General features: G+C 42.3%; 2 protein-coding genes across 2 annotated transcripts; both read right to left on the reverse strand.

The window, feature by feature from the left end:
• Positions 1-5,117: 5,117 nt before the first annotated feature.
• On the reverse strand, positions 5,118-6,188 carry LOC124649128 (heavy metal-associated isoprenylated plant protein 28-like). Its single transcript, XM_047188799.1, has 3 exons — positions 6,093-6,188; positions 5,545-5,617; positions 5,118-5,305 (listed from the first exon to the last, which is right to left on the reverse strand). The coding sequence occupies exons 1-3, from the start codon at positions 6,099-6,101 to the stop codon at positions 5,118-5,120; spliced, it is 270 nt and encodes an 89-aa protein (XP_047044755.1). The 5' UTR covers positions 6,102-6,188.
• Positions 6,189-7,265: 1,077 nt separating this feature from the next.
• Positions 7,266-11,274, reverse strand: LOC124649139. The gene is made up of 2 exons (XM_047188808.1): positions 10,847-11,274; positions 7,266-7,835 (listed from the first exon to the last, which is right to left on the reverse strand). The coding sequence occupies exons 1-2, from the start codon at positions 11,272-11,274 to the stop codon at positions 7,508-7,510; spliced, it is 756 nt and encodes a 251-aa protein (XP_047044764.1). The 3' UTR covers positions 7,266-7,507.
• Between the last annotated feature and the right edge of the window lie 330 nt (positions 11,275-11,604).

The following is an 11,604-nucleotide window of genomic DNA, read 5'->3' on the forward strand; positions in this document are numbered from 1 at the left end:
TGCACGGTTGGGATTATTCCCACGTTAGAAAGTCCACTGACTATAAATATGTATCTAGGGTTATTGAGAAAGACAACAATCACGTTCATCACAAACCAATCTAGGCGCATTGCCAACCCCTTGTTTTGAGGGTTTCTTCCGGGTAAGCATCATGCTGCCTAGATCGCATCTTGCGATCTAGGCGAGTACACGTTATTCGTTGTTCATGCGTTGCTCGTGCTGAAGCCTTGTTGATGGCGAGCAACGTAGTTATCATAGATGTGTTAGGGTTAGCATTTGTTTCATCGTATCATATGCTTTCGTCCATGTAACCCTTAGACATCTAGCCGCCCTTACACCTATCTTAGGTGTAGGGGCGGCACCTCGCTTGATCATTATTTAGTAGATCTGATCCGTTATGATTGCTCCTTGTTCTTCAAGGATTAGTTTGATATCTGCATAGTTAGGCCTTGCAAACGGGTTGAAGGATCCAGTAGCACGTAGGGTGTAGTTTGCTAACCCTAGATGAGATGTTCCGGGGATCAACTTCATGTTGGTTTTTAGGCCTTGTCTAGGGTCGGTTTATTATCACCGTGCGTGGCTGCCAGGCCCAATCACGCGTAGGATGTTCCGATTATGTGGTGAAGACCCTAAATCATCGTAGGTCGTTTTAGCTTTATATTGATCAAGCAGGACCACCATGTGATCGTATACCTCATACGGATCATGGGTGGATCGGCTCCTTGAGCCGATTCACGGGACAACTCGAGAGCCGATCGAGGCTCGTATTTAATGTTTACGTGTATGCCATGCGGGAAACTAAGCGAAGCAAATCCATCACCTTCCCGACCAGGTATAGGTCGGGTGGCACGCCCTGCACCAGCATCGGACGTGCGTGCCGAGGCTTTGCGGGCCGTCGCTCGAGGGACCAGGGCCAGCCGCAGTCCTGGGAGCCTCCCGGCTCTACTGTGTTGCCCGTCGCTGCTCGCCGGTGGGTTTCTGACCGCAACAGTTATTAACAACATCCAATATTCATGATCGCGAAACCATGATCATCTATTAATCAATAAGCTAGTTATACATGAGGCTTACTAGGGACTCCTTGTTGTTTACATAACACACATATATCAATGTTTCGGTTATAAACACAAAGATATAATAATAACCATTTTATTATTGCCTCTTGGGCATATCTCCAACATTTCTCCCTCTAGATGAAATTTGATTTTTAGGTTTAGGTTTAGGAATTTGCTCTCTGAAATTGCTCTTAGAGAATTTAAAAATGAATAAAAATGACATCTGATTACTAAAAATGAACTTTATGAATTTCTAATGAAATTGCTAGTAAAATTTTCTCTCTGAAATGAGAATGAAAATGAATTGGGGGTGAGCTACCGATGTACATGGTTCAATAAAATGCTGAGATGCTATTGGAATTTATATACTGCTACTTTGAATAAAATGCTAAAATGCAGTAGGTTTTGCTACTTTGAAGTACTAAAATTTATGTACTGCTACTTTGAAAATGAATTGGAGGTGAGCCTCTAATGTACATGGTTCAATAAAAATGAACTGGTGATACTGCTGATGTACATGGTGATGCATCTACTGAGTGTGCTGGTGATAAATAAAAATCAAGTTCTTTGGTTTAGCTTCGGTCATCTCAACTTTGGGCTTTCATTGATCTCTTCTGGAAAATGGGAGCAATGTTTAGTTAGGTGTATGCTTAATTAGCGCTAGTTGACAATCTTTTTATACAAGGACATGGTTACTTAGAATCTGCTACTGTATGTGAAGCGTAGATGGGTGTTCAAATGTATGAGCTATACATCATCTCTTTATCCATACCTGCTGGACTAAATTCCTTACTATTCTAATTGATTGTTTGATCAACTTCTTGGTCAAGAACTCCAACATGAATCTTCATATGCTACTGGGTTTACCTGCTGCCCTGTTTTTGTTTATGCTATTGGTGAGTTTTTTATTAGTGTATGATCAATAAAATGGCATGAGATTTTTCCCCATGACACGTGGTTGGTTTTTTAAGAACTAACGGGATATATATAACACTGAATTCATATGATGGTCTATTACTGACAATGAATTAAAATAAATTGGGTGCAAGTTCATAAGGATTTGGTCTTTAGTTTTATTTGCACTTGCCGATGATTACAATGTTTGGTCACTACACTCTGGGGTGGGGTGAGTGAACCTGGTGTGATGGCACAAATATCAATCTGTTGTGCATCCTACTTGACTTCGCTTACCCCATCCCTGAATGCTAATATTTGTTTCGACCAACAAAGTATGAGTCATATGCTATCTAGTTGATACCACTTGGCTCGTATTTGAGCTGTCATTCTTCATTAATTTTTGTCTTTCTTCCATTTTAGTGTCGATGATTAGAATGTTTGGTCACCTATACACTCGGGGGTGGTGCAAGCGAGCCTGGTGTGATGGCACAAATATCAATCTCTTGTGCATTCTACCTGGTCTCGCTTACACCATCCATGAATGTTAATATTTGTTTCGACCAACAAAGTATGAGGCATATGCTATCTAGTTGATACTACTTGGCTCGTATTTGAGTTGGCATTCTTCATTAACTTTGGTATTTCTTCCATTTTAGTGCCGATGATTAGAATGTTTGGTCACTCGTACACTGGGCGGTGGAGCCAGCGAGGCTGGTGTGATGACACAAATATCAATCTGTTGTGCATCCTACCTGGCCTCGCTGACTCCATCCATGAATTTTAATATTTGTTTCGATCAACAAAGTATGAGGCATATGCTATCTAGGTGATACTACTTGGCTCGTATTTGAGTTGGCATTCTTAATTAACTTTGGTATTTCTTCCATTTTAGTGCCGATGATTAAAATGTTTGGTCACTCGTACACTCTGGGGTGGAGCCAGAGCCTGGTGTGATGGCACAAATATCAATCTCTTGTGCATCCTACGTGGCCTCACTGACTCCATCCCTGAATGTTAACATTTGTTTTGACCAATAAAGTATGAGGCATGATATTTAGTTGATACTACTTGGCTCGTATTTGAGTTGGACTTATTCGTTCATTTTGATCTTTCTTCGAGATAGGTCCGATAATTAGAATGTTTGGTCACTGTATACTCTGGGGTGGCGTAAGTGAGCCTGGTAAGATGACACAAATATCAATCTCTTGTGCATCAGACTTGGCCTCACTTACGCAATCCCTGAATGTTAATATTTGTTTTGACCAACAATGTATGAGACATTTATTTATTATATCCTAGTTGGCTCTTATTTGTGTTGGTCTTCATCGTTTATTTTGGTCTTTCTTCCATTTTAGTCACTACACACTCGGGAGCGGTGCAAGCGAGCCTGGCGGGAGAGAGGAGGGAGCAGATGAGGAACCGGATGAAGACCCTGATGCAAGCGAACCTGGCGGGGGAGAGGAGGGAACAGAGGAGGAACCGGATGAAGACCATTTTGTATCTCGAGATGATGAACTTTGTATGAGTTAAGAGTTGTATGTAAAAAAATTGACACTTGGCACTATATGTGTATCTCGATCGGGCTCTAAGTAATGTGATGATGATGTTTATATTATATTTGTGCAATATACATGCTATTTATATTATATCTGCATACTTCTGTATATAATCTGTATAATATATGTATATTGTTGTATATAACATGTATGTGTATAGCAGGCAATACAAAATCATGTATAATAGGAGCCAATTATGTGGCGCACCTAACACTAATTCTGTGACGCACCGCCGCACCAGTGCGCCACAGAAAGGCGATATTCTGTGGTGCATGGGCTGGTGCGCCACAGAAATCCATATTTTATGGCGAGAATTTTGTGGCGCACCACCCGTGCGCCACATAATGTGCATTTAGGTGCGCCACAGATGACCCTTTCCCTACTAGTGGATGATTCGAGTTTGATACCCAAATACTTACCCATTAGGGGGATACTGTACTGGGTTCAGTTCGTCCGTGTCCTTGCTATTTATTCCCACTTTTATTGCACTTCACTTTGTTTAACCATTGTTGTTCCTATGTTCATCCTCGTCGTGAATTTATGTATATTGGGTCTCTGGGATATATAAATTAGCGTATTCATGACTGGAGACTATGTGTGGCTTTGTGTCAGTTCATTTTCCAACGAGGGTGTGGGATTGTGTCAATAGCCCGGACCTTGATCTTGCATCCTTCTTGTTGCAATCCTCTCAACGTGAGCTCCTTTACTTTGTGCAATCTTCTTTTTCACAAGTTTATCTTTGCAGTTTGCATGATTAGGGTGTTTACATGAAACTAGTAGAAATTAAGCCATTAGGTGTCAATTGTGTTAAGTTTCGCAAATAATCATAAGCCATGTCAGGGGGAGAGGGAGCGATAGAGGCCAAGGATCCATGGAGGCACATCTGTGTATGGTGCCACGCAACCGTGGAGGTATATAGGGGCACTCATGAGCCATGTCAGGCGTGAAGGTAGGGGCGAGAATACATGCGAACAATGACAACTCATAGGTTTGGCCCTTGTGGTGGATCAGATTAGATGGGGGGTTATGAAGAAAAGAGAATGATCATGATTTAAAAATAGCTGATACAAATTTAAATTAACTTTGCCTTTAGAAATATAGCGATGAATGTGAACCATATCTTTTTTAATGAGGCCTCTTGTTACTCTCTCTTGTGATTTCTTGTTCGCATCAAGCAACTACACCGGTTTCTCGACAAGAACCACAGTCTTTACTCTTAAATGAATTTGTGATGCATAGTGAAATATAAATATTCTTGAATCATTCATGTCTTTTGTCGATTTGTAGCAATCGCATGGGTACTTTGCGAGTGCACATAATAACATTGGAATCTTTGATCATGCATGCAATTTGGCACCGACTTAATACCATGTCTTAGGGACATCCCACATATGTTTCTTCTTGACCACCCTCAAAGTAGATTTTTTTTTTAACATATATACACATGGGAGGAAAAGGAAACCATCCAAAACAGATAAACCAACAACAAAACATGCAACAACCCATCACACAAGCTCCAGATCCAGGGTATATATATCTTCATAGTTATTATTACCATCATCATCATGTAAGTATTATCTAGCTTCTCCTCAGATCAGATCAGATCAGGTCAGAAGAACCCGTAGTTGCTGAAGGCAAAGCTCCCGGCTGCGTAAGCGCTGAGCAGCTCGTTTCGTGGCGACCAGAGCTCCACCCTGAGCCCGACCCTCCTGAGCGCCTTGAGGATCTTGTTCCGGTTTGCGTACCCCGTCACCACCACCTTCTGGATGCTCGCCTCCACCTCCACTCTCTCCACCCCTGCACCCACACACAGCAGAATCAATTAACCGTTTTTGTTGAGACAAAAGAAGTCTTATTGCCTCTGCACCCATGCACACAGCCGTATCAGTCAATGAATCGTAGCTACAGTGAGAAAGGCATCCATGACTATAGCTTTTGTAAAAGAAGAAAGGATCTATGCATCATCAGGTTGTTCAGATCTTCATGGATGAATGAATGCATGGGTGAAATGAAGTGACTTTAGTTTTAGATTTTACCTTTCACTTTGGACAGGCATTTCCGTACCCTCTTCTCATGCAGCGCCACCATCTCCACTTTCAGCTCGGTGCTCTGCGTGCATGGGGGAAATCAGGGAATGAGCGCAGGTTACGCATGCATGCACATGCATCATCAGAAAAAGTACATGAAAAAAATAGTGGCAAATGTTTTTCAAAAAAAATCTTTGGGCAATTGTTGCATGAACATCTTGTGAAACAGAGTATATTACGACGCCCTCCGCTTCCAGGGCATTGTAGGGTTTATGAAATAAAATTAGGATCATATTTAGCTCGCAACCGACATGCCCCGTTGGAAAAAATGCACTATTGATAGAGAGACACTGCTGATAAATGGTCAATGTATGTAAAAAAAGGTGCATGAAGAGGCACATTCATCCTATTAGCGTCAAGTTCATCATTGCAGAAACATCGGAAAAAAAGTAGAAACCAATACAATATCCCTGAATTACCATCGTCTCTACGTGAGCAGCAACCAAAAGAACCACATTTAGTGCACAAACAAATATTGATTAATTAGCAAGCCATACCTCCATCATTGAGCCGGCGATCGATCTTGCCTTCGAGACGATGGAAGGGGGAAGAAGAAGGGAACAAGATGAGGTCGATGGAGGAGGGCTCTTATAGCAGAAGCAGCAGCTGAACAAGTTAGGGAAAAAGCAAAAAGAGCCAAAAGAACCACCGGCAGGATGTGATGAAGGGAAAAGGTTAAAGACGGTGTTCCAAGAGATTCCCTGGTGTTTTGAAGCTATTAGCTACAAGACCTAGCTAAACTGCTTTCCCTTTCCTAAAGGGAGATTAGGTCTACATGGAGAAGAGCGCGACCGGTGGTGGTCGTACCGATCGAGGCCTAGCTAGGTCTCTTGCTGCTACCTGCTACTCCTAATTTAGTTATCCCGGAGCTCAACACTCAATGTTGATTTCAGCTACAGTTACAGATGCAAAAATATATATGTGCCTGTCTCTTCAGTGTTTCATGTCACCATGTGCTATCTACAGTTGCAGATGCAGATCGATATGGTTCAAGAAAGAGCCATTGGTCGTAGGGATCATGGCATGGACGTACGAACGCCATTGACGAGTCCAAGCCAAGCTTGCTTTTGAAGTGTAGCCTGGCTAGCTGGACCTGCAGTACAGATTGGAATGTCTGGAGATCTGCAGGACCTAATGGTTACAAAAAGAGCAAAAGCGCAAAAGGTAAAAGAAGCAATTAGAAGGAAGCAAAAGAGAGCCGTGTGAGATCGACAGCAAATAGACCATGGTGCAAGTTTGGTATTTCTTGCCTTGGCTTCAGCGCTTCCCAGGCATAATAAGCTAGTAGCAGATGGACTCTGAGTCCTCGCAGCAGATGCATTTTATTCTGCAGGTTAATTTATTAACAGAGTCAATTATTTGCTTTCCCTTTCTTTTTGCCAAGACAATTTGCTTTCAATTGATTCCAATCTAACAACACAATTATGCAAAGCTACTTCAAAGAAAAGGCTAATGATGCAATCCAACTAAAAGCCACACCATCTCAGCAGAGTAATTATCCCTGTTAAGAACTGATGAACTATTGAATTGATGCGTACATGGCGCATCAAAATGATCAGAGATAAACACAGAAGAACATATAGCATATAACAGTAAATGCATATATGGTAACCACTAGGAATTTTCTTATTTTCATTTCGACATTATTGATAGCCAATCCAGCTACAGACATCTCTCCAAACCTTATTACGCTGACAAAACTTGCTACCTCTTGATGCAGACATACATGCAGCAGATTACAAAACTTGGAGAAGAACAAATGAATAAACAAAACAAAACTGCTACCACGATATACCATCCACTGATCTCAAGCCTCGCTAACAAGCCACTAGCTGGCTATCTCACCTCATCTACTTTTGCAAACTGGATTTCCCAATTTTTGTAATGGAAATTTCTCGACATTGATTTTGTCCTAGACCCACATATTTCTGCAGGGCCTGGGGATGACATCCTTGAGCCGGACGACATCAATGTAGCCGGGGTAACCCTTGCAGGTCTCCTCATTGCAGTTGCCACCATGGATCTTGCCGTGCCGGAGGTAGCGAAGCTCGCTGCACGCGTTGCCAGGGATGACATGGTAGCCGACGTCCTCGATGGGGGTATGCTCGCTGCAGATGGCAGCGAAGGTGGCATCGTCCAAGGTGCCATCCCGGTAGACAATCATGCCGTCCTGGTCACTCCTCATAGCCCGGAAGACCTTGTCGAACACCCTGTCCTGTTTCGTTGTCACTGGCATGCACCTGAAGAAAAAAAAAACAATGCAAGAATTGGAATTGGCTCTTTTATTCAGGATAGTTTTTAAGGAATACAAGTGGAAAAGGAAACACTGATCAACCATGGATCATCACAGACTTTTTTGTGCCTATGTTGAAGGGAGGTTGAGGACGCTAAAAATAGGTTTATTTGTTTTTGAAACCACAGACTTTTTACTTTACAGCAGGAAATGAAATGCTAAATTCCCGCGATTTTTTTGCATTCTCAACTCATCGTAATTAATGGGGTCCATGGGGTAGTTCTAGGCCAACAAGGTAGTAACAAGTGCACTTTTGCCGATAACATATCACCCCATATTTAATTAGTATTTTAACTGATGTTCAATTATTGTACTGCAAACTTCTATAATCATTCTAACCTTTCCAGATTTTACTTGAAAGGAGCATAAAAAAAATATTTGTACCATGCAAATTTAAAATCATGCAGGTCTAAAAGAAAGAGAAAGTTATAGTCGACCTTCTAGCTACTAGAAGGTGGTGATATGTCATGTCTGCGAGTTGCACACAAGTTCATCTCTTTCCGCCTCCTAGAAATCTTGGGAATTATCCAAAAAAAAAAATCAACATATACAAATGTACATGCGGGGATACTAAGTACACTTGCAATTTTTTACTCTAGTAATTTTTTTTCCATTTGTGCTACTTACGAAGTATCTAGCGTTAGGGTGTACGAAAACGGTGGCATGGTTTAACCGCTTTCAGCTAATTCAATTTTTCGTACTCCCTCCGTCCCATGAAACATGTTGGAAGTTTGTCTAAGTTCAGACGTATCAAGGCACTACTATTTAGTGTCTAGATATATTTAAATTTAGATAAACTTTCGACATGTTCCATGGAACGGAGAGAGTACTAGATTGGAAGTGCAGATTGGATTTGTGAAAGAAATTGAGCTAGCTCTCAGTAGCCGGTTTCCATGGTTTGACTTTTTCATGCCCTACTGAAGTTGTTATATTGGCTCTATATTAATTGTATCTTGTGCATAACTCACCCAATTTATAAGTACATTTAGTAACACGTAAGATCTTGAACATTTTTGTCATTTTAAAAATTGTAAACAACCTTTTGATCTTTTATTTTGTTTGGAAGGGGGGAGGGGGTATGTGAGCTTGATGTGAAATAACAACAACAAGGTCAATCCTAATATCTTGGAAAGTGACGGTGTCAAGCATCCAATGACTATGAGTGCCTATATAATCATGTCACTTTCTCTCGATATGGTAAGTTAGAAGATTAGCAAGCAAGGATGTAAGAGCAACAAATGGGAACGTATTAATCTAGCTTCCTAAATGAGTATACTTTTATTTTAATAGGATACCTCAGTATCTCCAAAAGCCAAATATTTTTGCGTTCAACTATGAGTAGGATTAAATATGTACCCGACATAATCAAACAGTTGTATCATTGTACATTAGTCCTTATTATAGTTCGTATAAAATCATTTTGTTTGCAATATCTAAGCCGTTTGGGGGTAAAAATGTAAATAGCATGTTGAATTTCATAATGTTTAAGAACTTTTAATTTTTGGCGCAACAACCACGAATGTGGGTCAACCATACATCTTATAACCCGCAACAATGAAATACGATCCAAAACCAACAAACAAAGAGTAAATATGAAACACTTTAAGTAAATAACATCATACAAACTTATCTAGTTGTCATTGTGCAAAACAGTCGACAATAGGACAATTTGTGTAGCGTTTAAAAATATTTAAATAGTTTGGCTTTTATTTTGAGAATGTTACTTCTGCAGAAATTTAGAGATAATTATGAGTTGGGTATTATAGTGAAACCAGAATCAGCAAAAAGAAGATTTGATTTGTGCAAATATTGGATGTGTTAATGAGAATCCATGTGCTAAATCTGATTTGACCCATAAAATTTAAAAGTTCAAGTATTTTACATACTTCAAACTTACGAAATTTGATATTAATTCCAATTTTTATTTTTTTCCCTTTTTCACAATAGTTTATCAATTAGATATTTTATACTTACGTTGAGATACTAGGTCTAACCACTTGTTTTATTTATAATCTATACTAGGCTCTATAATTGGGGAAATAACAACTAGATTTTGAAACGATACAAAGAATACGATCTGAAGCGGTGCGTTTATTTAACATCATCATCAATGGCCTAGACTGGCCCAAAAATTATGCCTCAACATTCTCCTTGGCCTACCCCATCAGGACTCTTCTAGGAGTTGTGCGTCAGCGATAGACAAAAAATGGTACTAGAAGGTTCGTCACTGATGGATGGGCTTGCAAAATGTCGTAACTCACGGGACAAGGTGGCCCTAGCGATATCAAACAATTCAGGTACTGCTTAGCGCCAATTTCGTTGGGACTAGAACAAACGGTGTAGAAAAAGGAAACAAATCAATGGCTAATCTCATCGAAGATAGAAGATGCATGGACTGATGATTTACAACCATAATGAGATTGTGCAGCTTGGGTGATCCAATTTGTCAACCTCTGGATCAAGGCGCAAGCGAAGCAACTGATCTGTTATCTGGTATATACATACAGCACAACAGATGTATGTGGTGTTTCACTGCGGAAGACGTACGTTGTTTCCTTTCATCGTAAGTTCACAACCTAACTGGTGATGGCACAAATGAGAAGCTGTGGTCGGCAACACCAACGCTGGTGATCGTGAGTTACTGCGCATTTTTTCTGAAGTTATCAGGACACCGAGACATGGTGTGTCTGTAACCATTCATTCAGGGATCAAGGAGTAGAGGGAGTCAACGAAGCGCGCCACCGCTTGGGCCGCTGTAGGAGCAGAGAGCTGAATTTGTTTCGGGTGAGGTGTGTGTATGTATGCCTTCAAATTTCCATGGCCTCGCGTACAATAAATACAGGTACAGGTATCTTGTTTGTTCTGTTTTACTGGTTTCCTATTCTGGTGCTATTATTATAAGCGAACAAAAAATAAAAGAAAAGAAAGTAAAGAGAGAGAGAGAGAAAAGGTCGGAACCTGACGTGGAAGAGGTTGGGCACGCGGGCGGCGCCGAGGTAGACCTCGACGGCTCCGAGGAAGGCCTGGTAGGTGCGGATGTGCAGCGCGTCGACGCGCGGGTAGGGCAGGCGCGGCCGCGGGCCCGTCCAGCCGACCACCGCATTACTCCCGGCGCCGGAGCCGAGGAAGGCGTACTCCCTCCACCGCACCGGAACCTGCTGTTGCTGCGGCTGCGGCTGATCCTGCTGCGGGTCGGGCGGCATGGGCAGCGCGACGAAGCCGGCGTCGGCGAGGATGGGGTCGAGGTCGTCGTGGGTCATTATGGGGCGGAAGGTGGCTGTGTGCCAGAGGGCGAGCTTCTTGGCCGCCTCCTGCACCGTCAGCCGTATGTCCCTGCTGTTCCTCTCGCCCGGCCTGCCGCCGCCGCCCGGCGCCGACGACGCCATGGGTGGGGTGGACCGACGAAGCGGGGGTTTATCGAGGGGACAAGCGGGGACGGCTCCTTGCGTTGTTTATGCCTGCGCGAGATAGAGAGAGAGAGAGATTGCTCGGTGTGTGTTTTGAATCAATCAAAAGATTTTCTTCTGGAGAGGGAAATAAAAGGGAAGGAGGGAGCAGGGGAAGGTGGAGACGAGACGAGAGGGGCTGGCTGCGTTGGGATTCTCTCGCGAATTTTCAAGCCGTGATAAACGCTCCACGCACCGCCGTCCGGCGCGAACCGTTGCGGGAGGTACGAGGATGACATGTGGGGTCCACCTCGCCAAGAGGTTTCTTGC

This window comes from Lolium rigidum, chromosome 1, assembly GCF_022539505.1.
Source record: "Lolium rigidum isolate FL_2022 chromosome 1, APGP_CSIRO_Lrig_0.1, whole genome shotgun sequence".
In the NCBI taxonomy this organism is placed as follows: domain Eukaryota; kingdom Viridiplantae; phylum Streptophyta; class Magnoliopsida; order Poales; family Poaceae; genus Lolium; species Lolium rigidum.

Bases quoted from the DNA above. Each gene is read 5' to 3' on its own strand.
- LOC124649139 (XM_047188808.1), bottom strand. From the start codon at position 11,274: ATGGCGTCGTCGGCGCCGGGCGGCGGCGGCAGGCCGGGCGAGAGGAAC. The intron at 7,836-10,846 runs GTTCCGACCTTT...TTTTTTCTTCAG, and splicing joins CCCAACCTCTTCCACGTCAG to GTGCATGCCAGTGACAACGA.
- LOC124649128 (XM_047188799.1), bottom strand. The intron at 5,306-5,544 runs GTAAAATCTAAA...GTGTGGGTGCAG, and splicing joins ATGCCTGTCCAAAGTGAAAG to GGGTGGAGAGAGTGGAGGTG.